Source organism: Macaca thibetana, chromosome 14 (assembly GCF_024542745.1).
Source record: "Macaca thibetana thibetana isolate TM-01 chromosome 14, ASM2454274v1, whole genome shotgun sequence".
In the NCBI taxonomy this organism is placed as follows: Eukaryota; Metazoa; Chordata; class Mammalia; order Primates; family Cercopithecidae; genus Macaca; species Macaca thibetana.
The window spans coordinates 14,610,446-14,636,211 of NC_065591.1; the positions used below are offsets into that span (position 1 = coordinate 14,610,446).

Sequence of the window (25,766 nt, forward strand, 5' to 3'; positions counted from 1 at the left end):
GGACACAAAGAGCTAGCAGCCATCAACAAGCTGAGAGAAGAGGACTCAGAAGGCAACTTACCTCACTAGAGCCTTGTCATATCGCTTCCCAGTTTCCAGAAGAGTGAGAAATCAATTTCTGTTGTGTAAGCCACTCTGTCTATGAAATTTTGTTATGACAGCCAGAGCTGATTAATGCATGCTTCTTGAACTTTGTTTTTAACTCAGTATGAAACTCATATATTTTTATAGGAACATTACTCCATTCTTTTTTAGTGTGTTTATTAATAATTTTGGACTTATTTGTGCCATATTTTAGAACTCCTCTTTCCTCTTTCCCACGCTTACTTGTTGTTTCAATCCAAGTGCATGATAAGGTTTAGGAATCACTATCTTAACAGGACCATGAAGGGCTAGATAAGGGAAGCTGGCTTGCATTCAGGGAAGAGGCAGAGGAGGGAAGCTGCCAACTGGGCTGTGCTAAGATGACCTGAGCCCCAGACCCTGAATGAACATCCTCTTCTGGATACAGGACATGCCAGAGGCATCATTTTGAAATAGGCAAATTTTATTTGCTTTGCGTTCTTTCGTCATCTGTATTAGCTTTTGCCTCCTGAGTGCCAAAATATAGCAGTTTTTATATTACCCAAGTTCCCGAGTTTATTTTTTTTTGTCAGAATTTTCCACCCTTAGAAATCCCAAATGACATGTTTCCTCTCTTTCTCAGACCATACTTTCATTTCAGTCAATGTAACAAATCAGTCAGCTCTTAGAAGTTTAGAAATCTGATTGGATTTATTCATACTAAGCTGTAACATATCTACCACAGCCTTCCAAGATGAATTGGAGTTTTCCAAAAGCTCCATGACCTACAGAATTCTTTAGGTGCTGGAATTACACACTTTTAAATCGCATCAAGTATAAACATTCAATTTTGTGGACATTTATTTTTTATGGAGATATGAGGATAGTTGTTGGTTAATACTGGTAGACTTTACTCCAAAAGCCAATTGTATTAAAATTTCTTTATTTTTTTAAATTCTAGACTATCAGAAAGAATAAAAATGCCATTTTTTTTCTTTTTGCTATAGCTGCAATATTCACAGTAATCCAAGTTCCAATGTCAGGGTGCGAGAGCAGAGCCAAATGAGGCCATGGTTTTTTCATGAAGTGCATTTTTTTTTTTTTTTTTTTAGATCAGGGATTCAGACATTATAATATAAGTGTTCAATTAGAAAGTTATTATGATAGTGCATGGCACGTATCCTTTCCATCATCTGGATTTTTCTGATTTTTTTATCTGGCTCACTCTTACTCACTCTTCAGTCTTCACTTTAGTGGTCACTTCTCCCCAGAATGCTCATGACCCCTTAAGATATTAGTGCTGCAAACACTAAAAGCTGAACTTATAACTGGACTCACAGGCAACACCTTGTCCTGTGCCATGCTTCACTAATGACGAGGAAATGAGAAAGAGTAGGAGAAAGGAGGCAAAACAAATATCATTTCCATAGCAGAGGCCTCAAGGCCAGCCCACTTGATTCTCTGGAGATCCTATTCTGCATAACAATGATGAAAGGTAGCCTAGGAAGCCCATTTGTCTGAGGCTTCACCTTTGATACCTTGCTAGTCACTAAACTAAGAGATGGATTCCATTCTTCAGTGTCGTCATTGCGTCATAAATCCATACATAGAAGTGGTATTTATTTCCAATAAAGTATCAATATAAATTAGGTATATTCTGTTGACAATTTTATTAAAGTTCTTTATTTATCTTCCAGATAGTAGATTCTATCAACCAAGTTTCATAAAGAGTTCTGATTCCCAGAGGTAAGAACTGAGCCTGGCTTTCTAGTTACATGTTTACTGGTAACTCGGTCCTTCCCTACAACACTTAAGCATATTTAAAGACTATACCCTCCCCTGCCTCCAGCCTGGATTGTAAGCTCCTCAAGAGCATGGCTGTGTCTTTTAACATCAAGTCTCCACGTGAGAAAGAGTTCCTGCTGTATCACAAATGTCCAATCGACATTTGTAAGTGAAGAAAGCTATTCTGTGGTGTCTGCTTTAATATTAAGAGATGGCTTGCCCAAATTGCTAAGCAGCTTCATTGTCTAAAATGGAACTAGATTCTGTGGGTAGCAGGTCCATTGGTGCCACTCACAGGAGGCCTCAAAGAAACCTGCCGCCTTCACAGAGCTGCGGGAGCGTGCATTTTCTTCCAGCACAGAGATGTAAAATGGAATATTCTTCTGAAGCAGATACTTCTTGTATCGCACCATCACCTGTGCCATTTTGCCTGTCTTTCGGTATTTTTCCACACTGTAGGCCATTCCTACTTCACAAGAAGGGTCCATGGTTATCCATGCGACTGGGGCCCCCTCTGGTCCCAGCATACAGGCTGCTGGCAGGGCTCCTATGCAGCGCTCGATGTAGCGCAGGCTCCTCTCATTCTTCCCTAGCTTCCAGTTGTCATTTACCAGCCCAGAATAAGATACATCCAGTTGGCCATACTTAAAGTTGGGAGTTTCCCTGTAGAAAACATAAAGAAAGACAAAAGCTTTGACCCCACTCCTGTAATTTCTTGGTGCCATCCCAATCTTGGGATCCCAGGCCCTCTTTTTCTTTAAAGACCCACCAGTGCAAAGTTGCATATTTTGACCTTTGACAACCTTTATTCATCCCTAGGAATGAATTCATCCTCTCTTCATTCCAAAACTGATGTATGTGAATTAGAAAAATGTACAAGGACTAGCAATTATAAATGATTAGCATATGTTTTTGTACCTTTCAAAGTCATCATCTGGGTGGCCTGTCTCAGCCCAGCTTCCAAACTTGCTTTTATTGGAGGCATTGAGCTTCAGAATATCTTCCGTAACCAAGAGGACTGCTGTCGAATGCTCTACCTTCACTGACTTTGAAAATGCAGCCGCTCTTATCCCCTCACCTAAACTTTCTTGAAGACCTGGGAAGAAAGGCAAGAAAACAATCTTGTCAGATATGGAGTTCTCTACTTACACTGCTCCCACCTGATTAATAGCTCAGTGCTTAGTCGTTCTCAGACTTGAGTTTACACCACAATCAGATGGAGTCCTTGTCACACCACAGATTGCTCTACCTCTCCCAGCTCCCAGAGTTTCTATGAATTTACAGTTCTAATGAGCTCTCAGGTGATACTAATGGTATTAGTTGAAGACACAATTTGAGAAGCACTGCTGCTTTCCCATTTCTTCCAGACTCGTTACCTTGGATTTGGAGTCTCTGTTTCCAGTTGATGATCTCACAATTTTTCAAAACTTCTTGTGATTTTTGAGGGTCTTTGGAGAATATACGATATACATTTGTGTATGAATCCATGTCATCAGTCATCTCCTGTATAGGATGGTGAAAGGTCAGATCATTCCCTTGAACTATTTCTTCACCTCTCACTGATTGCAATTATCAGAAAAATGAAAATTCAAAAGAAAATTTTGACACTGGCCCATGATGGCTGCAGTTGGGCACACGGATAATAAAACCTAGACCTATAAGCTACTGCTGACCTCTTACCTGTGTAACTGGAGTTTGTTAAATACTTAACACTGAGAGGTAATAGTTATAAACCTGTTTATTAGATACAGAACAAAGACAGGATGAAATCAGTCACCCTCCATCAGGCCTTAAGATGCCTCACCTTTCTCTCTACCCACTCAACTGCACCCTTAACTTATTTTACATATAGCATCACCAAGTACCCAGCAAATTCAGAAGATTGCAACAATTGCTTCTCTCCCTGCTTCTGTCACCTCCTGGGCCACATGTATCCATCCTTCTGTTATATATATAACCTCCTGTGAGACACATTCTGGGTTGTAGTGAGTCTTTGTTGCTAGGATTAAGTCCTTAAACTTGGATCAGAATAAATGTAACCATGATTTCTCTAAGTTCTAGTGCCTACTGTTTCACTGGACACCTAGAATCTATAGTGTCCTAGAATCTACAGTGTCCAGGGCTTGGGCAAGATATTTTAGTGAATGTAAGCATTAACGAGACATTGCCTTTCCCCAAGGCTACACGATATCAGCCTATTCGAAGAGTGACACTGGCTTTACAGCCAGAAGCCCACAAAGTAGAGTGAAGTAACTGAATTTTTGTTAGCACTCTGGGTAATTTATATGGTGTTAGACTCTTGGGTTTGAAAGAAAGAGACTTGTAATCCCTTTCTGGCAAGCCACAAACTTGATGTGAAGATGAGTATCTGTTTCTCACTGGAGATATAAACAATAAATGTGAGAGTTTTAGCGGTGAGTATATTAATATTATGTTGGAAATTGTATAGTTAAAGAGTAAAAGAGAAAATAGTGTAACTAATTTTAGAAACCTTCAAGAATTTGAGAATGCGTTTATAAATGTAAGTTCCTGAATATGGCCAAAACTAAAACCTAGCAAATTTAAAAGAGTAGATGTTTTAAAAGACCCAATTTTAAAAGAATGACCAAAAACAGCCCAGTAAATATTCAAGGCATTATAAAAAGAATATCAAAGTAAACTAGAAAAAAACAAGTGGAACAATTTATAAAAATGAAAGCTATATATAATGAAATGGAGAACAAGTCATAGTTCAAAGGATATATAAAGCCAAAAGTTTCTTTTTTAAATGGCAAAAAGAGAGATAGAAGATGAGAGAGATAAATTTCTTGTAAGGCTTATAAAGGAGATACGAGAGAGAAAAAAGCGAAAAAAAAAAAGAATAGAGTATGAGACATGAGAACAGAAACAGAGAAAAGAACAAAAGAATTATAATAGAAGATTATATGCTACTCCAGGACAACATATTTACTGATAAAAAAAAAAAATGGATGTTATCCCTCAAAGATAAACTATCAAAATAACCTTCAAAAAATATAAAAAACCTCAACAAACTAATAGGAAAATCAGAAATTATATTAAACATCTACCATTTAAAAAGTGGATAAGGATTATGGCCTGCAGCTCCATCCATGTTGCTACAAAGGACATGTTTTTTTTTCTCTTTTATCGCTGTGTAATATTCCATAGGAATATATGTGCCAGTTTTCTTTATCCAATCTACCATTGATGGGCACCTGGGTTGATTCCATGTCTTTGCTATTGTGAACAGCGCAGCAATGAACATGCAAATGCATGTGTCATTTTGGTGGAATGATTCATTTTCTTTTTGGTGTTTACCTAGTAATGGAATTGCTGGCTCAAATGGTAACTTTGTTTTAAGTTCTCTAAGAAATTTCCAGACTATTTTCCACAGTACAATAATCCTAAGAAAATTAATGCTGGAACAGAAAACCAAATATCACATTTTCTCACCTATAACTGGGAGGTAAGTATTGAGCACACATGGACACACATGTGGGAATAATAGTAGACACTGTGGACCACTAGAAGGTGGAAGGAAAGGTGCTGGGTTAGAAAACTACCTGTTGGGTACTATGCTCACTACCAGCATGATGGTATCTCTTTGTACTCCAAGACCCAATATTCGCAATATTCCCATGTAACAAATCTGCACGTGTACCCCCTATATCGGAAAGGGAAGATGAAATTAAAAAATAAAAAGTAGCCAAAATCAGATTATTTTACGTTTAAATTCTACATAAGTGAAAAACAAACACATAATTTTAATAGTAGATTTTGGTAACAGATGAAAAGATCCTAATGCCAAATCTGGTAAAGAAATAACAAAAAGAGAGCTATTGTCCATATTTCCTTATGAATACAGATGCAAAAATTCTATTTTAGAGTATTATTATTTTGTTATTGATTTTTATTTGCATTCTTGATTTCCAAATATATCACACTATTTTTTAATCCCCTGTTTGTTTACTAATAAAATATTCAGTACTATATCAAAAGAATATGAACATGAACAGTTTGTTTTAGAAAGGCCAGTATGGCTTTGACTGGAAGATCTTTCAGTGTAATAAATTAAAGGAGGAAAAATTACATGACTATATAAATTGCCAAAAAGAAAAGACAAAAATGAAAGAACATAAAATGTACCCTCCATTCTAAATATATGTTCGATGAAAGTAGGAAGAACAGGAAAATGCTCTAAACCTGTAAAGGCAGAATCAAATGTAATTCCAAATGTAAGTTGTTACAGCGATTTCATTAAAATCAGGAATGAGACAAGGAGAGAACTATTATTATTGTTAGTTGGTATTGTTTTCTTAAATTGTACATTATGCAATAAGGCAAGAATCTAAAAACCCATACAAATATTGGCAATGAAGGAGCAAATTACCTTGTTTGTAGATTATAGTATTATGCATTTAGAAAATCCAAGAGACTTTGACATAAAATAAAATCAAATAACACCCTACACAAACAAACAGGAGATTAAAGAATAGTGTGACATATTTGGAAATCAAGAATGCAAATAAAAATCAATAACAAAATAATAATGCTCTAAAATAGAAAAGGAAAAATAATTCAATAGTCTTAACAGATAGTATAAAATACTGAAGGATAATCTTAATGGAAAATCAGGTAGTTGACCACAGGAAAACACTTACATTTTACTAGATGACATAGAACAGAAGCTGAAAAAAGTGAGAAAGAGACAATATATCTAGATGAAAAGATTTATCACAAAAAATATTAATCCCTCCACAATTGCCTAAAAAACTCCTCCAATGCCAATCACAATTGCAATAGTTAGTTGGCATAGGTGGTGGGGAACTGGAAAAATCAGTTTATGTTCATATAGCTCTTAAGTTTATAAGAAATAAGAAAGTAAGAAAAAGATTAGTGAGGGGTGATTTGTTTGATTAGATATTAAAATTTACCACAAAAACAATGAAACAGCATGAGAAAAGACTAGACTCAAACACAGAAATAGATACAAAAATATATAGACATGTTATATGACAAAATAGACATTTATGTTTTAGTAATGGAATGACTTATTTAATAAATAGTACTAACATAATTTGCAAGCCATAAGGAAGACAAATATAAAAGAATGTTAATTCATGCTATTCAAAAATATATTCCAAATAGAATGAAGATCAAAATATCAAAAGTAAAAATTAACTTCCTGTAAGACAAAATAAGAAAACACTTGTATGATCTTGGAGTCGGGAAAAATCTTCCTAATTATTAATAAAATAAATCAAACCTCAGAAGTCATAGTGAAAAATATATTTGATTACATGAAAATTAAAAATTTCTTCATATCAAAATCTCCATCGATAAAATAGACAATAATTCTAAATTGGGCAACAAACTTGTAGCATACACCTTGTGTTAGTATCCCTGGTATCCAAAACACAGAATTTTAAGAGTGACACAAAACTGTGTGTAAACATGGTCAAACAATATAAACAGTTCAGAAGTAAACCCCAAATGACTGATAAATATATGAAAATATAATATGTTGAGAAGGAGGTTCCAAGATGGCCGAATAGGAACAACTCCAGTCTACAGCTCCCAGCATGAGTGATGCAGAAGATGGCTGATTTCTGCATTTCCAACTGAGGTACGGGGCTCATATCACTGGGGCTTGTCAGACAATGGGTGCAGCCCACAGAGCAGGGAGGGGCATTGCCTCACCCAGGAAGTGCAAGAGATTGGGGAATTCCCTTTCCTGGCCAGGGGAAGCCGTGACAGACAGTACCTGGAAAATTGGGACACTCCCACCCTAATACCGTGCTTTTCCAATGGTCTTAGCAAATGGCACACCAGGAGATTGTATCCCATGCCTGGCTCGAAGGGTCCCATGCCCACGAGCCTTGCTCACTGCTAGCACAGCAGTCTGAGATTGAACTGCAAGGTGGCAGCAAGGCTAGGGGAGGGGCGTCTGCCATTGCTGAGGCTTGAGGAGGTAAACAAAGCGGTCGGGAAGTTTGAACTGGGTGGAGCCCACCGCAGCTCAAGGAGGCCTGCCTGCCTCTGTAGACTCCAATTCTGGGGGCAGGGCATAGCTGAAGAAAAGACAGCAGAAACTTCTGCAGACTTAAATGTCGCTGTCTGACAGCTTTGAAGAGAGTAGTGGTTCTCGAAGCAGAGAACTGGAGATCTGAGAATGGACAGACTGCCTCCTCAAGTGGGTCCTTGACTCCCAGGTAGCCTAACTGGGAGACACCTCCCAGTAGGGGCCAACTGACACCTCATATATCTGGGTGCCCCTCTGTGATGAAGCTTCCAGAGGAAGGATCAAGCAGCAACAACATTTGCCATTCTGCAATATTTGCTGTTCTGCAGCCTCTGCTGGTGATACCCAGGCAAACAGTGTCTGGAGTGGACCTCCAACAAACTCCAACAGACCTGCAGCTGAGGGTCCTGTAAGAAGGAAAACTAACAAACAGAAAGAACATCCACACCAAAACCCCATCTGTAAGTCATCATCATCAAAGACCAAAGGCAGATAAAACCACAAAGATGGGGAGAAACCAGAGCAGAAAAGCTGAAAATTCTAAAACTCAGAGCACCTCTTCTCCTCCAGAGAATTGCAGCTCCTCACTAGTAATGGAACAAAGCTGGATGGAGAATGACTTTGACAAGTTGAGAGAAGAAGGCTTCAGACGATTGGTAATAACCAACTTCTCCGAGCTAAAGGAGGATGTTCGAACCTATCACAAAGAAGTTAAAACCTTGGAAAAAGATTAGACCAATGGCTAGCAAAGAGAAGACCTTAAATGACCTGATGGAGCTGAAAACCATGGCGCAAGAACTACATGATGCATGCACAAGCTTCAGTAGCGATTTCATCAAGTGAAAGAAAGGGTATCAGTGATTGAAGGTCAAATGAATGAAATAAAGTGAGAAGAGAAGTTGAGAGAAAAAAGGACACAAAGAAACAAACAAAGCTTCCAAGAAATATGGGACTATGTGAAAGGACAAAATCTACATCAGGTTGGTGTACCTGAAACTGACAGGGAGAAAGGAGCCAGGTTGGAAAACACTCTTCAGGATATTATCCAGGAGAACTTCCCCAACATAGCAAGGCATGCCAATATTCAAATTCAGGAAATACAGAGGATGCCACAAATATACTCCTCGACAAGAGCAACTCCAAGACACATAATTGTCAGATTTACCAAAGTTGAATTGAAGGAAAAAATGTTAAGGGCAGCCAGAGAGAAAGGTTGGGTTACCCACAAAGGGAAGCCCATCAGACTAACAGAGGATCTCTTGGCAGAAACTCTACAAGCCGGAAGAGAGTAGGGGCCAATATTCAACATTCTGAAAGAAAAATATTTTCAACCCAGAATTTCATATCCAGCCAAACTAAGTTTCATAAGTGAAGGATAAATAAAATCCTTTACAGACAAGCAAATGCTGAGAGATTTTGTCACCACCAGGCCTGCCTTACAAGAACTCCTGAAGGAAGCAGTAAACATGGAAAGGAACAACCAGTACCACCCACTGCCAAAACATGCCAAATTGTAAAGACCATCGATGCTAGGAAGAAACTGCATCAACTAACAAGCAAAACAACCTGCTAACACCATAATGACAGGATCAAATTCACACATAACAATATTAACCTTAAATGTAAATGGTTCTAAATGCCCCAATTTAAAGACACAGACTGGCAAATTGGATAGAGTCAAGTCCCATCAGAGTGCTGTATTTAGGAGACCCATCTCACGTGCAGAGACACATAAAGGCTCAAAATAAAGGCATGGAGGAAGATCTGCCAAGCAAATGGAAAACGAAAAAAGCAGGGGTTGCAATTCCAGTCTCTGATAAAACAGACTTTAATCCAACAAAGATCAAAAGAGAAAAAGAAGGCCATTACATAATGGTAAAGGGCTCAATTCAATAAGAAGAGCTAACTATCCTAAATATATATGTACCCAATAGAGGAGCACCCAGATTCACAAAACAAGTCCTCAGAAACCTACAAAGAGACTTTGTAGTCTCCAGCCTGGGCGACAGAGCGAGTCTCTGTCTCAAAAAAAAAAAAAAAAAAAAAAATTATAAAGGGGGTATCACCACCAATCCCACAGAAGTACAAACTACCATCAGAGAATACTATAAACACCTCTACACAAATAATTTAGAAAATCTAGAAGAAATGAATAAATTCCTGGACACACACACCCTCCCAAGACTAAACCAGGAAGAAGTTGAATCTCTGAATAGATGAATAACAGGCTCTGAAATTGAGGCAATAATTAGTAGCTTACCAACCAAAGAAAAGTCCAGAACCAGATGAATTAACACCCAAATTCTATCAGAGGTACAAACAGGAGCTGGTACCATTCCTTCTGAAACTATTCCAGTCAATAGAAAAAGAGGAAATCCTTCCTAACTCATTTTACGAGGCCAGCATCATCCTGATACCAAGCCTGGCAGAGGCACAACAAAAAAAGAGAATTTTAGACCAATATCCCTGATGAACATTGATGCAAACATTCTAAATAAAATACTGGCACACCAAATCCAGCAGCACATCAAAAAGCTTATCCATCACGAACAAATTGGCTTCATCCCTGGGAAACAAGGCTGGTTCAACATATGCAAATCAATAAACGTAATCCATCATCTAAACAGAACCAAAGACAAAAATCACATGATTATCTCAATAGAGGCAGAAAAGGCCTTCCACAAAATTCAACAGCCCTTCATGCTAAAAACTCTCAATAAATTCGGTATTGATGGGACATGTCTCAAAATGATAAGAGCTGTTTACGACAAACCCACAGCCAATATCATACTGAATAGGCAAAAACTGGAAGCATTCCTTTGAAAACTGGCACAAGATAGGGACACCCTCTCTCACCACTCCTGTTCAACACAGTGTTAGGAGAAAGAAATAAACGGTATTCAATTAGGAAAAGAGGAAGTCAACTTGTCCCTGTTTGCAGATGACATGATTGTATATTTAGAAACCCCATCGTCTCAGTCCCAAATCTCCTCAAGCTGATAAGCAACTTCAGCAAATCTCAGGATACAAAATCAATGTGCAAAAATCACAAGCATTCCTATATGCCAATAACAGACAAACAGAGAGTCAAATCATGAGTGAACTCCCATTCAAAATTGCTTCAAAGAGAAGAAAATACCTAGTAATCCAACTTACAAGGGATGTGAAGGACCTCTTCAAGCAGAATTATAAACCACTGCTCAATGAAGTAAAAGAGGACACAAACAAATGGAAGAACATTCCATGCTCATGGATAGGAAGAATCAATATCGTGAAAATGGCCACACTGCCCAAGGTAATTTATAGATTCAATGCCATCCCCATTAAGCTACCAATAACTTTCTTCACAGAATTGGAAAAAAAACTACTTTAAAGTTCATATGGAAACAAAAAGAGCCCGCATTGCCAAGACAATCCTAAGCCAAAAGAACAATACTGGAGGCATCACGCTACCTGACTTCAAACTATACGACAAGGCTACAATAACCAAAACAGCATGGTGCTGGTACCAAAACAGAGATATAGACCAATGGAACAGAACAGAGCCCTCAGAAATAATAACGCACATTTACAACTATCTAATCTTTGACAAACCTGACAAAAACAAGAAATGGGGAAAGGATTCCCTATTTAATAAATGGTGCTGGGAAAATTGGCTAGCCATAAGTAGAAAGCTGAAACTGGATCCCTTCCTTACACCTTATACGAAAATTAATTCAAGATGGATTAAAGACTTAAATGTTAGACCTAAAACCATAAAAACCCTAGAAGAAAACCTGGGCAATACCATTCAGGACATAGCCATGGGCAAGGACTTCATGACTAAAACACCAAAAGCAATGGCAACACAAACCAAAATTGATAAATGGGAACTAATTAAAGTAAAGAACTTCTGCACAGGAAACCAAACTACCATCAGAGTGAACAGGCAACCTACAGAATGGGAGAAAATTTTCACAATCTACCCATCTGACAAAGGGCTAATATCCAGAATCTACAAAAACTTAAACAAATTTACAAGAAAAAATCAAACAACCCCATCAAAAATCGCACAAAGGATATGAACAGACACTTCTCAAAAGAAGACATTTATGCAGCCAACAGACGTGGAAAAAATGCTCATCATCACTAATTGTCAGAGAAATGCAAATCAAAACCACAATGAGATACCATCTCACACCTGTTAGAATGGCAATCATTAAAAGGTCAGGAAATAACAAGTGCTGGAAAGGATGTGGAGAAACAGGAACACTTTTACACTGTTGGTGGGACTGTAAACTAGTTCAACCATTGTGGAAGACAGTGTGGCGATTCCTCAAGGATCTAGAACTAGAAATCCCATTTGACCCAGCCATCCCATCACTGGGTGTAGACCCAAAGGATTGCAAATCATGCTGCTATACAGACACATGCACACGTATGTTTATTGCAGCATTATTCACAATAGCAAAGACTTGGAACCAACCCAAATGTCCATCAATGATAGACTGGATTAAGAAAATGTGGCACATATACACAATGGAATACTATGCAGTCATAAAAAAGGATGAGTTCTTGTCCTTTGTAGGGACATGGATGAAGCTGGAAACCATCATTCTCAGCAAACCATGGCAGGGACAGAAAACCAAACACTTCATGTTCTCACTCATAGGTGGGAATTGAACAATGAGAACACCTGGACACAGGGTGGGGAACATCACACACCGGGGAATATCGTGGGGTGGGCAAAGTGGGGAGGGATAGCATTAGGAGATATATCTGATGTAAATGACGAGTTAAAGGGTGCACCACACCAACATGGCACACGTATACATATGTAACAAACTTGCACATTGTACACATATACCCTTGAACTTAAAGTATAATAACAAAAAGAAAATATAATATGTTGAATCTCACTAGTCAGGAAAATGGAAATTAAATCTACAATAAGTTGCCATTTTCACCCACCAGTGTGGTATATATTAAAAGAGGGATAACATTCAGTGCTGGTGAGAATGTGGGGAAACAATTCTTGTACACATTGCTAACAGAAATTAAATTGTGGAATCCTTTGGAAAGGTAATCTGGCAGTGCCTACTTATGATAAAATAAACTCTAATTTGGCGACATCCCTTTTGGAAATCAATTGTATTTTAAAAGTTTCCAGGATGTAAAGACATGAATACGAGAATATTTATGGAAGCAGTCTTTGTAGTGGCAAAGTACTGTGAACAATTTGAACCCAACAGCAGGAGAATGATTGACTAAATAGCATTGTGTTGACTCTATAGAATACCAGTTATTAAAACAAATACATTGGTGCTGTATTGCTTTATGCAAAAGGATGTCCATAAGTTACAGGGCAAATTAAAAAGTGATGACAGAAGAATTCATCAGTGAGTATCCCTTTGTGTGTTAATATGGGAGAGGAAACTGATTACCCCAAGGCGTAGGAAAGGAGGACGGGAGTGGAAGGGAGCTGAGAGGTTATTAACTTCTCAAAATCATTTGGATTTTTCCACTTTTATAATCAGCATATATTATCTTATGATTAAAAACCAATGAAGAAAAAAATAATTTTTTTCTAGATAAATTCTCCTACATTCCATCTCCTGCATGGAATAAGACTAGGTGAATGTATTTCCAAATGTATTTCCAAACAAATCACAGCATATTTCATTCTTTCAAATTTTTTTGGTCATATATGTGTGCTGTGGAACTTTTGTATCTTAATATTTTTGTTTATTGACTCACTTTGTAAAAACTAGCCTTTTTCAAAGCAATGCATGAAAGTTATGGTTTGATGCTATAGTTATGTTGCTAAAAAGCACATAATAAATACAAAGTCACTGAAGTAAAAAGAACTGTTTGACCTCCTACAGTTATTTAGCATCTCACACTTTGAAGAAACTGGACCATGGAATTTAATAAACTAAGCAGGAAGCCAGGAGATCAAAAGGACATCCCTAGGGAAGGTGTTCGGCTCAGCCTGGTTCCCACCCCGTTTACCCCTTTGTTCCACAAGCTAGGAACACTTCGTCACTTTCTGCCTCCCAATCCTGACCCAGTTTGCAAACTAGTCTTGACCTGGAGTGGCTTATTTGGGGATTCAGCATCTATATCCACATGAAGATGGGCTGGCCATGAGGCTTTTCAGTTCACTAACCAGATGTGCATGAAACACACATACACAAAGGGGAAGTATTTAGGAAAGAAATACACCTAGGTTTGTGTTACTATTTCAGCTTAATCATTTATTCCTTGTATATACTCAGCCAATAGTGGCTAATTATGGTAGATACTATTTACAATTATGTGCTACATACTAAGTCTTTGATGTACAGTGTCTCATTTAAACCTTTTGCAATCCTCTGAAGAACTTCCTCTTATTTTTCCCATGTTAACAAATGATGAAACTCAGAGAAGGGCCTATGGTTATATAGCTAATAAAAGTGACAGAGTCCACTAAACTTGAATTCAGATTGGGCAATGCTTTAACATCAGGAATCCAGCAGCTATGCGACTTTATAAATGACAGTGTCGTTTCCTTATCTCTAAATTTGAGATTTAATGCTCCCCTCATAAGATAGTTCTGATGATGACATTCACTATCAAGAGAAGTGCTTCCACATAGTTGACACACGGTAATTATGAGTCCCTTCCCTGTTTCCTGAGAAGTAACTTTTTTGTTTTTTAAGACAGGATCTCACTCTTTTGCCCAGAATGGAGTACAGTGGTGTGATCTTGGCTCACTGTGTCCTTGATCTTCTGGGGCTTAATCCATCCTCCCACCTCAGCCTCCTTAGTAGCTAGGAGAATAGGCATTCACCACCATGCTCTGCTAATTTTGTTTACTTTTTGTAGAGATGAGGTCTCACTATGTTGCACAGGCTGGTCTCAAACTCTTGGCCTCAAGTGATCCTCCTGACTGGGCCTCCCAAAGTGATGGAATTATAGGTATAATTCACCATGCCTGGCCCTGAGAGATAATTTTTACTGGTAGACTTCTGCTTTGGTTTTTGTTTCTAAGTCACTGTTCTGATATCTCAGACACCCAACCTTCCCTGTAAATTGGCCTCTTTCAGCCCCTGCAGGTGACTCCTGCCACCTCAAAGGGCCCTTAATCTGCGAGTGTCAACCTTGTCTTTTTCCTCCCCTTCCCCCTCCACCCCATTTCCCAGATGAGTCTTATGCTTTACAGGAAGGGTAGGAACACGTGGCACTCATGCAAGGTGCCAAGTACTGAAGAAGTGTTTTAAAATACTCACATTTTCTTTCACCCTATAAAAGCAGCCCTTGTGTCTGAACTGGTCAGTTCCTCAGGCCCTTTGGGCCTGCCTGCCTTTACCAGTCCTTGTCTGTGTGCCTACCTGTTTTTGAGGCCGGGTAATAACCATCTGATACTCAGGCCAGGAGTCCACCAGCACCTCCATGTTGAAGGGGTTCCCGTGATTGATGTGATACACAGAGCCGTACACCTGAAGGAGGGATGGGAAGGACTAGGAGAGGTTGAGATACCCAGAGATGGGGATCTGGATGTGAAGAGTAAGAGAAAAACAAAGGCCAAGGAACACTACTGGAAACAAAGGCCAAGGGACAGTGATGGTGAGATGAGCAGCATCTCCAGGACCATACTGATGGAAGTGAAGTCACCAGCAAGCAGGCAGAACTCACAGGTAGGTGTCCTTGTGATGCCAAAGAGCTACTGTGCACTAGCTGGGCACTTGGTAGTGTTCTTAGCACTTACATTGTATGGATTCATTCAGTGTCCACAACAACTTTAAGAGGTAGGTGCTGATATTATTCCCATTTTATTAATGAAAAGACCAAAGGTAAACGCACAGAAAGCTAAAGAAACAGACACAATGATATCCGACTAAAAAATGGCAACCTTGCAATGCATATTTGTTGAATCTGGCCCCAAACCTATGTTCGTAGCCACCATTTTCTACCGCCACTCCAAATGAGGGACAAAACCTGCAGAGTGGGCCTAGCTGCCTGTTCCCAAGGAGAAGCAGCAGCTCTTAACATGCCTCCTTTGTCCCCAACCCCATCCTGTTTCCCAGCTCCAACCCTCTGCACAAAATCAGGAAGGACCAGAATCATGAGCCTATTTTCTTATCCTCAACACCCCTACTCCCTTACCCCGACCTCCCACTGTTCCTTCACCTTCAGGGACTCAGGAATGCTCCTTGCTAAAGATTCGAATAGGGCCAGCAGCTGCTCGGAATTATCCAGTAGAATCATTTTGTGGGATGCTTCAGTCCTTGAGCCCTCCAAGAAAAAACTCTGACAAGAAGTGAAGGGAAAATGTTAAAGGACCAAATGAATTTAACATTCACTTTACACATCTCCATTCAAGTAACACTCATGATGTAGGTATTGTTAGTATCATCTTCATTTTTAATACACCAAAACTTAGAGAGACTAAATAAACTTCTCAAGTTCTTACAGGGATAAATGCCAGAGTCAGATTTTGAAACCATATACGAATGGCTCCAAAACCCATGCCTTTCTTCCATGGTGGAATGAATTAAAAGTGAATATTCAGAGCTCTGTGAGCTTCCCAAATGCCTGTAGCAGAACAGTCCACCACCGCCACCATCATAACTCTTCCTTGTATTTTGATCATCAGATGCCCGAGGAGTCTTCTTTCTTCTGGAATAGAAAATATCTAAGAACAGTTGTGACTGGAAACCTCAGAGCAGAAGTTGCCAAAGATTTTCTTTAATTCCTTAGGGCCAAATATGTCAGATTTATAACCATTTTGAAATTTGTCCCAGTTTCATTACAAAAATAAGAAAAAAAAATGGAAAAATTTTGAAACGTGTCTGTAAACTTCTGTTGAATTAACATTCAGAAATCTTACAAATATGCCAAAGAGCATAACAGGTGACATCCCATAGTGCCAAAACAGTTCTTAGACAAAAGGGACTTACTGAGAGCCCTCATTTTTAAATGTAGTTCAATGCATTTCTTTTTTTCATTTGGAATGTTCCATTCTAAGTTATCTTTAGTAAGATTTTGCCATTTCTGTAAGGCTTTGCTGCTTCCCAGGCCTAATGTATAAGCCAGAAGGAACTCGGTTTTTCAGAAATTAAGGACACCATTTTTACCCAAAATACTGGCTTTACTCTCAGATTGTTTTGATTAACTTAGCCAATGAATTTTCCTACCTAGGTGCACAAGAAAAATGAAACAAATGGGTAGAACACAAAAATCCCTGTGAATTTTCCAAAGCCAAATTTTATGACTTCTGCAACATTACTGCTTACTACCACTTATTTTCTGACCCAGTCAGCTGTTAGTGGCCTCTAAGTAGATCCAAGCCAGTTAATTCCCAGATCAAATTCATTGCTAGACCCAGTCCATTTTCTGTGGCAACTCCAAACCCAGTTTGGATCACAGATTTGCTGAAGGAAACTCAGAGAGCTTAAAACACAAATGTGTGAAACTCCAAAATGCAAGAGAGAGCTTACCTTTGATTCTCAGCAGCTCTGAGAGATCAATGGACACAAGTGTATCCTGTAGGTACCTTCCGTGTTTACTCAGTGCTCCTGGGGATACTGGAAGCTCCACTTCAGATCCTGCTTCTGACACAATCTGATAAAATAAAAACTTCAGCTGAATTAAATTTAAAGAAGTTTGAGCGATGAACAATTCGTCTATCCAGCAGCCTTCAGAATCACAGCAGATTCACAGAGGTTCCAGCTGTGCCTTGCAGTCAAAACAAATTTATAGAGAAGAAAAGTTAAAGTGACATCCAAGAACCGGAAATGAGTTACAGAAACAGTGAGATTGCTGTCGACTGGGTGTTTGCCTTATTTAAACACTGTTTGAACATCAGCAGTCTATGAGTGGTGATTTAAGGCTGCTGGGATTGGCCAACATTCAAGTATTGTTACAGATGCATGCTCTGAAATTAGGTTTTTAATTTTGTATATTAAGTTAGGTTACACTTCACCCACAAGGACTCAAATGTAGAAGTACAGAGTCCTTCTCAGACCATATTTAGTTTCTTTTAACACTTTGCAGCAAAATTCTTCTGCTGTGCAGAAGCTCTTAAGTGTAATTAGATCCCATTTGTCAATTTTGGCTTTTGTTGCCATTGCTTTTGGTGTTTTAGACATGAAGTCCTTGCCCATGCCTATGTCCTGAATGGTATCACCTAGGTTTTCTTCTAGGGTTTTTATGGTTTTAGGTCTAACATTTAAGTCTTTAATCCATCTTGATTTAATTTTTGTATCAGGTGTAAGGAAGGGATCCAGTTTCAGCTTTCTACTTACGGCTAGCCAATTTTCCCAGCACCATTTATTAAATAGGGAATCCTTTCCCCATTTCTTATTTTTGTCAGGTTTGTCAAAGATCAGATGGTTGTAGATGTGTGGTATTATTTCTGAGGGCTCTGTTCTGTTCCATTGGTCTATATCTCTGTTTTTGTACCAGTACCATGCTGTTTTGGTTACTGTAGCCTTGTAGTATAGTTTGAAGTCAGGTAGCATGATGCCTCCAGCTTTGTTCTTTTGGCTTAGGACTGTCTTGGCAATGTGGGCTGTTTTTTGTTTCCATATGAACTTTAAAGTAGTTTTTTCCAATTCTGTGAAGAAAGTCCCTGATAGCTTAATGGGGATGGCATTGAATCTATAAATTACCTTGGGCAGTATGGCCATTTTCACGATATTGATTCTTCCTATCCATGAACATGGAATGTTCTTCCATTTGTTTGTGTCCTCTTTTATTTCATTGAGCAGTGGTTTATTGTTCTCCTTGAAGAGGTCCTTTACATCCCTTGTAAGTTGGATTCCTAGGTATTTTATTCTCTTTGAAGCTGTTGTGAATGGGAGTTCATTCATGACTTGGCTCTTTGTCTGTTATTGGTGTATAAGAATGCTAGTGACTTTTGCACATTGATTTTGTATCCTGAGACTTTGCCTAAGTTGCTTATCAGCTTAATGAGATTTTGGGCTGAGACAATGGGGTTTTCTAAATATACAATCATGTCATCTGCAAACAGGGACAATTTGACTTCCTCTTTTCCTAATTGAATACCCTTTATTTCTTTATCTTGCCTGATTGTCCTGGTCAGAACTTCCAACACTATGTTGAATAGGAGTGCTGAGAGAGGGCATCCCTGTCTTATGCCAGTTTTCAAGGGGAATACTTCCAGTTTTTGCCCACCATCAGAGTGCACAGGTAACCTACAGAATGGGAGAAAATTTTTGCAATCTATTCATCTGACAAAGGGCTAATATCCAGAACCTACAAAGAACTCAAATAAATTTACAAGTAAAAAACAAACAACCCCATAAAAAGGTGGGCAAAGGACATGAACAGACACTTCTCAAAAGAAGACATTCATGCAGCCAACAGACACATGAAAAAATGCTCATCATCACTAACCATAAGAGAAATGCAAATCAAAACCACAATGAGATACCATCTCGCACCAGTTAGAATGGCAATTATTAAAAAGTCAGGAAACAACAGGTGCTGGAGAGGATGTGGAGAAATAGGAACACTTTTACACTGTTGGTGGGACTGTAAACTAGTTCAACCATTATGGAAGACAGTGTGGTGATTCCTCAAGGATCTAGAGCTAGAAATACCATTTGACCCATCCATCCCATTACTGGGGATATACCCAAAGGATAGTAAATCATGCTTCTGTAAAGACACATGCACACGTATGTTTATTGTGGCACAATTCACAATAGCAAAGACTTGGAACCAACCCAAATGTCCATCAATGACAGACTGGATTAAGAATATGTGGCACATATACACCATGGAATACTATGCAGTCATAAAAAAGGATGAGTTCAATCGCAAGAACAGAAAACCAAACACCACATGTTCTCATTCATAGGTGGGAATTGAACAATGAAAACACTTGGACACAGGAAGGGGAACATCACACACCAGGGCCTTTTGTGGGGTCAGAGGAGGGGAAAGGGATAGCATTAGGAGATATACCTAATGTAAATGATGAGTTAATGGGTGCAGCACAGCAACATGGCACATGTATACATATGTAATAAACCTGCACGTTGTGCACATGTACCCGAGAACTTAAAGTACAATAATAATTTTAAAAAAACACTTTGTAGCAAAATTCATTGAAAGGATTATCTACAAATGCTATCTCCAATCCTCCTCCTAATCTTACGTAACTGGGTTTTTGTTGCTACCATTCTACTGAAACATTTTTAAAAAGCTGTCAGTGATCTCTATGTTATTAAATCTATTGTTATTAAATTATAGCTTCTGTTCTTAATAGATCATTCTTTAATGGACTTTCTTCACTTGGTTTCCAAGATAGCACACTCTCTTCGTTTTCCTTTAACTTCACTGGTTACTTCTTCTTACTCTTTTCTGTGGACCCTTCTTTTCTCCCCAATTTCTTAATTTTGCATCACTTTAGAGTTCAATCATTGGCCCTCATTTGTATCCACACTTACTCCCTGGTAATCACATCTGGTCCCAAGGCTTTAAAATCAATCTACTTGGCAATAACTAATACATTCATATTAGTACTAAATCTCTTTTCCAAACTCAAGACATATGTATCTAATGACCTGTTTGATAAGTCTTGGGTTCCACCCAATAGCCATCTCAAACTCATTATGTCTCAGATTAAACTCCTTATCCACCCTCTCCACTCAGCCTACCTCACCTGTAGTCTTTCTCAATTAAGTTGATGGCAACTCCACCTTTTCACCTCTTCAAATAAAAACTCTTGGAGTTATTCTTAAGCATCTTTTCCCCTCGCACTTTACATCCAATACATTATGACATTCTGCTCATTCTGATTGGGAGAATATTCTTCATGGCCTCTCACATTTCTGCATGTCTTAGGAGCAGAGACATTGACAGCTTTTGCTCCTATCTTTTCAAGGATGTTTGTAAAGAGGACAGCTTGGAAGCTAGAGATATTGCTTTCTTCTGAAACAGAGGGCAGGTTTGCTGCAACACACATCTATTGCATTTGCAACATTAATCTCCCTTCCTGTATTTCCTCTGTAGGACTTACGGAGCAAGGACAACTGACACAATCACATAAATCATTCTGCCTACTGAGGGAGTCATAAAATCTTGCCTTTACCTAGGAGGATTTGTCATCTGCCAGCATTTATGAATCTGTGCCCCCGTAGAGTAAATTTTAGGTGCTTAACAGTTCTTGGTAGTCTTTTCTGGATGGTGAATTTCTTTAGTCTTCTCTCTATGGAAAACCAGAATGTTCCTTTTAAAACAAAAGCCACACTTTGTTATTCCTTGTGCATCTCCTGCTGGCACTCCCAATCTCATTTGGAGAAAGATATATAAAAGCCTTATAACAGCCCTCTAAATTCTCCATGACTTACACTCCAGTCACCCCCCTGACATCCCTCCAGTCGTGTCCCTGACCTCAATCTCTTTGGCTTCTCTGCTTCAGGTACTTTTCTGTCCTTTTTCTTCCGCTTGCATTCTGTTTTCTCATTATACCTATAGAAAACTCTATTACCTTCTTTGAGGTAAGCCACTTGCTTAATGAGGCCTCCTCTAAGCATCCTATTAATAGTTACAACTGTTCCCCTAGTTTCTCTGCAAAGGTCCTGTGCCCCATTGCCATTCTCTGCCCCTTATCTTTTTGTTTTCTTGACAGGGTCTCACTCTGTCACCCAGGCTGGAGTGCAGTGGCTGGATCATGAGTCACTGCAACCTTGACCTTTCAGGCTCAAGCAATCCTCCCACCTCAGTCTCCTGATTAGCTCAGACTACAGGCATGAATCACTGTGCCTGGCTAATTGTTTTATTTTTATGTTATAGAGATCGGGGTCATCTTTGTTTTTCATGCTGGTCTCAAACTCCTGGTTATAGTTTTATAACTTTCTGTGCCGCACTCTGATGCCTCAAAATATCTAGCAGAGACAAACATAAAACCCAGATAAAAATGTATGCTGACAATTCTGAAGACATTTCTATTTTTATTTTACAGTAATTTTAATGCTAGCTTCCTAAAAATTTACTTAAGTAATGTGAATGTAAAAAATACTTTTGACTTATTTACTTAATCTAGGAGTGCTCTTTTATGTATAAGCCAATTTGGTAGTCACAACATATAATGTAATACATGTGCATACACATAAACACATCTAGATGTATATACATACAAAGATCCAATAGCTTTTATCTTGGAACTCTAGCCATGAGATAGCAATACAATCTCACCTGTCTGCAAACATGTTCACATGGCTGAACTTTGTTAGCCTTGGAGGGTAATCCAGTGAAGGTTGTGAACCAAAATTTTAAATTAAAGGAGTTTCTGTGGCAGTTTGATTCTTAAAGGCCAAAACTCCCCATAATCCCAGGACACTGAGGTCAAACAGCACCACATGAGATCATCACATACTAACCTGGCCCGACCCTGCTTAAAATAGCAGCACAAAAGCCCACTTTCCCATTCAACAGCAAACTTCAGATTCCAAACTATACTAGAGCCAAACAGTATCACAGAAGAGTACCAGTTTATCAAATTCTAATTTCTCATGACTGTATCAGACACATGGAAACAATCACTAAAACACAATCCAACTGCTGAAGCATCAAACAAGCCTGAAAAGTCTACAAACTCAAAGAGTTGGGGTGCTTCTTCTCTCCATTGGTTGGGCTCAATCGACCCGAAATGAAAATTCCTTCAGAATTTCTCAAATGGAGAGGAGCTGATCCCACTATCTGGTTCCCACAAATGACACTCACTTGCCTGGACACACACACGATGACAAACAAGCCCCTAAAAGTGTCCATACTGAAATAGTCAGGGTACTTCCCTCTCTTTATCAGTTGGGCTTGTTCAACCTGCAAGTGGAAATTCCTTTAAAAATTTCCCAAACTCAGAGGAGTAGATCCTTCCGCCTGGGCCCACAAAGGACATTCACACATCTGGATGCAGATATCAAATTTCAAAGGCAGTTCTCCCAAGGCAATCAGGAACATGGTTGGGGCCAGCTGCAGCTGTTCCTAGAGAGAGGGCACTAATCACCAGCAAAAATTGGACAAACATATGCCTAGGAGGACTTTGAGACTCCCAGCCCATGGCAGCTGAGCCAAAGTGTTCCTGGTCGGGGAACCAAAATCTGTTACTGAAACACCAGGGGTGTGGTCTAGGTCCTGCTGCTCCCTAACAGAGAACCAATTAATATTACCAATTATTGCCAAGGAAGAAGGCTGAATTGGATGCTGTAGCAGAGGAGATGCAAGCTCAGTCTCAAATCCATCTCCCTGACCAACTAAAATTATGAATTTACATAGCAGGGAAGAAATGTAACAATGTATAGAAAAACAGGAACTCAGGAGGCCTAAGGAAGTAATCATAATTTATGAGAAGCCTGGTGTGCCATTGTCTGAATGGGCTCATCTGGTGAGTTTCAGTTCTTTCATACTTTTTGAGGGACCTAAGGCTCCTTTTACTAAGGATGAAATTCATATAAAACAAATAAAATTTCAAGCTTTAAGACCAGAGGGTCGATTTCTATGTTTATACAAAAAACTATCCATGGGACTACAGGTGAGGTTTCAATTCCAGTGCCAGTGCTAGCTGCAATCTGTCTCAAGTCTGCCTACACTTCTGGCAAACTCTGTCTCAGGACCTTGGCCAGGAGAATAGCTTCCTCTCCCATCTGTGGGCTCCTCTCCCATCTGTAGGGCTGCTGAGATTGCCAAGCTCTTAGAATACTTCAGTTCCAGAGCAGACTCCTTTGCATCAGACTTTCAGACCAGCTCTGGAGTCTCTCTAGAACTCAGCCCGTGCTTATGGTGTGTGTGCAGTGGGATAAGACTGGAACTAGACTCCTATGACTTCCTCCCAGAAACACATGCTATTTGACAGAGTAGTTACTCTGCAGGACTTTAGCAGGGGATTCTCCAAGTCCACTTCTCTGATGTAGCTAATCTGTAGATCACAACTGAAAGGTTTAGCCTTATGTGTCACTGCCTCAGGGCTCTCTGGGCCTAGCTCAGTTCTGATATCAGTCCCATTATACTGATATTAGTCATAATATTACATGTATGACTAATCATACAGTATTAGTCATAAGTGACTTCCCAAAACACTCATGGCAGCTTGGATTCTGGCACAGACATGGGCTCTCTGAATGGAAGCAATGAATTCTGGTTTCACAGGTGCTGAGGTTATGCTACTCCGCTTTGGGCTTTTCAGGCTGTGTGAGAGACCTCTGATTCTAGGTATCTCCAGCTGCCTAGTCCTGAATGTTCTTTCAACTTTTGAGACTCCACAGGTCCTTCAGGGGGTCATGGTGGAGTAGACATCTAGGGGAGTCATTTGGGCATGGAACCAATTTCACAAAGGGTTCCAACTTTGAGATTCCAGCGCTATCACCCAATCATACAGAAACTCAGACAGAATGAAGAGAACACATTCATCATCAATTACACACTGCCAAGAGTCCACCCTGAATTAATGCTTTATAATTCCTGTACTGATCTTGTGAGTAGAACAACACTATTGCATGGCATTTTTGTGGTTGTAAGCATACATTTATAAAATATACACATTTTAAAGCCATTATATTATCAATGGTTTGGTCTATCTTTATTTTTTGGTATACTTCATACTACAAAGAGTGGCAATAAGCTGGCCATCTTTGAACCCCTGGGAGGCCCTGAAACTGTTGCTCATGGCAGGGAATGGGGACTGCATGGCTGAGTGTCTGTGGGAGGCTGGTGGAGCCACTCCCTCTGCATATTCTCACAATGTGTCAAGGGTCTCTGGGATGCTTCGTTCATATTAATGTCCTTAATTAACATTTAGCAATGTGAAACTGGAATACAGCAGCCAACTTAGGAAGACATCTGATAGCTGTTGGCACCTACCCATAGAATCCAAAATCTTCCTAGGGTTTCGGAGGAGACTTCCTTATGCAAGATCTTCTGGAGGACTTTGGAGAGACCTAAAGGTCAAAGAAGCACTCTATCCCAATCTACATTATAATAAGTTCTTTCAACATTACCTTGAGGCAGTGAGTAGAGGCTTGAACATTTCTGTGTGGTAGTACATTCCTGATTTCTGTTCAACAGGGAACTCACCAAGAGACTCTCATACTCTCAAATCCTGGAGAAATTCTCTTTCACCAGAAGTCTTTCTAGGGAAAAAGTCTTCTTTACTGGCTTCTAAGATGACAGGTGGGCACTGGGACCTGGGATCTCCCTGAAATACTTGCCCTATGTCAGAATTCCTAATGAAGTTCCTCCTAATGGTAAAAAGGAGCACCCTAACTCTGAATTCAGGAGCTTTGGTGATTGAGCAGATTCTTCACATCTGGACACTCGGGGAGGGGTTTTTCATCCAGTCAGAAGACCTTGAACTGATGGTGGCTTTAGATGTGGTTGCATCTTTCTGTAGCAAAAGAACAGTGTTTTAACATACTGGTGGCTGGTAGGAAGGCATAGAAGAGCCAAGTAAACACAGGTTCTTTAGGGTCAAAAAGCCTGATAACACCAATTTAAATGGATCCCAGAAAAGAATGAGGGTTTCTGGAGTTTCAAATAAACAACAATCTGCCCTGTAGAAAACCTTGACACCAAAGTAGAATCTTGAAGTTTTTACAGAGGTAGAAATGGGATGTATAGATACTTCATGGAGAGAACAAGTCATGCCAAAATGTTCCGGGTTGGTGATGAGGTTTCCATGCCTCCAGAGATATCAGGAAGTGGTATATGGTTTTAGCTAGATCAGGGAATTGGGAAAGTGTGGGATCCACAGGACATGCTTTCTTGGCTTCGAGCATCCGAGGACATTTTAAAGCTCTAAAGCTCTCTGATGTTTTCTAGTTTTCTTAGAGTCTAACGAAGAGAAAAACAGGAACTTTGGCTATACTACAAAGCAGTAGGGGACTCTCTTTGTTGCTCCTAAATATTT

At 39.3% G+C, this 25,766-nt stretch overlaps 1 protein-coding gene across 7 annotated transcripts in view; it reads right to left on the reverse strand.

The window, feature by feature from the left end:
• Positions 1 to 1,718: 1,718 nt before the first annotated feature.
• The window catches only part of LOC126936170 (glycine N-acyltransferase-like protein 1), a 55,797-nt gene continuing 31,749 nt past the window's right edge, over positions 1,719 to 25,766 (reverse strand). For 4 of the 7 annotated variants that reach the window (XM_050758634.1, XM_050758633.1, XM_050758630.1 and 1 more), the window contains 6 exons: positions 17,332 to 17,455; positions 16,022 to 16,141; positions 15,223 to 15,330; positions 3,225 to 3,351; positions 2,767 to 2,944; positions 1,719 to 2,511 (listed from right to left, as the gene is read on the reverse strand). In XM_050758634.1, coding sequence (XP_050614591.1) covers positions 2,094 to 2,511; positions 2,767 to 2,944; positions 3,225 to 3,351; positions 15,223 to 15,330; positions 16,022 to 16,099 — 909 coding nt within the window. In that variant the 5' untranslated portion in view covers positions 16,100 to 16,141; positions 17,332 to 17,455 and the 3' untranslated portion in view covers positions 1,719 to 2,093. Of the gene's footprint in view, positions 2,512 to 2,766; positions 2,945 to 3,224; positions 3,352 to 15,222; positions 15,333 to 16,021; positions 16,142 to 17,331; positions 17,456 to 20,954; positions 21,072 to 25,766 lie in introns of all 7 variants that reach the window. The other 3 variants (XM_050758635.1, XM_050758632.1, XM_050758636.1) reach the window with 2 other exon arrangements.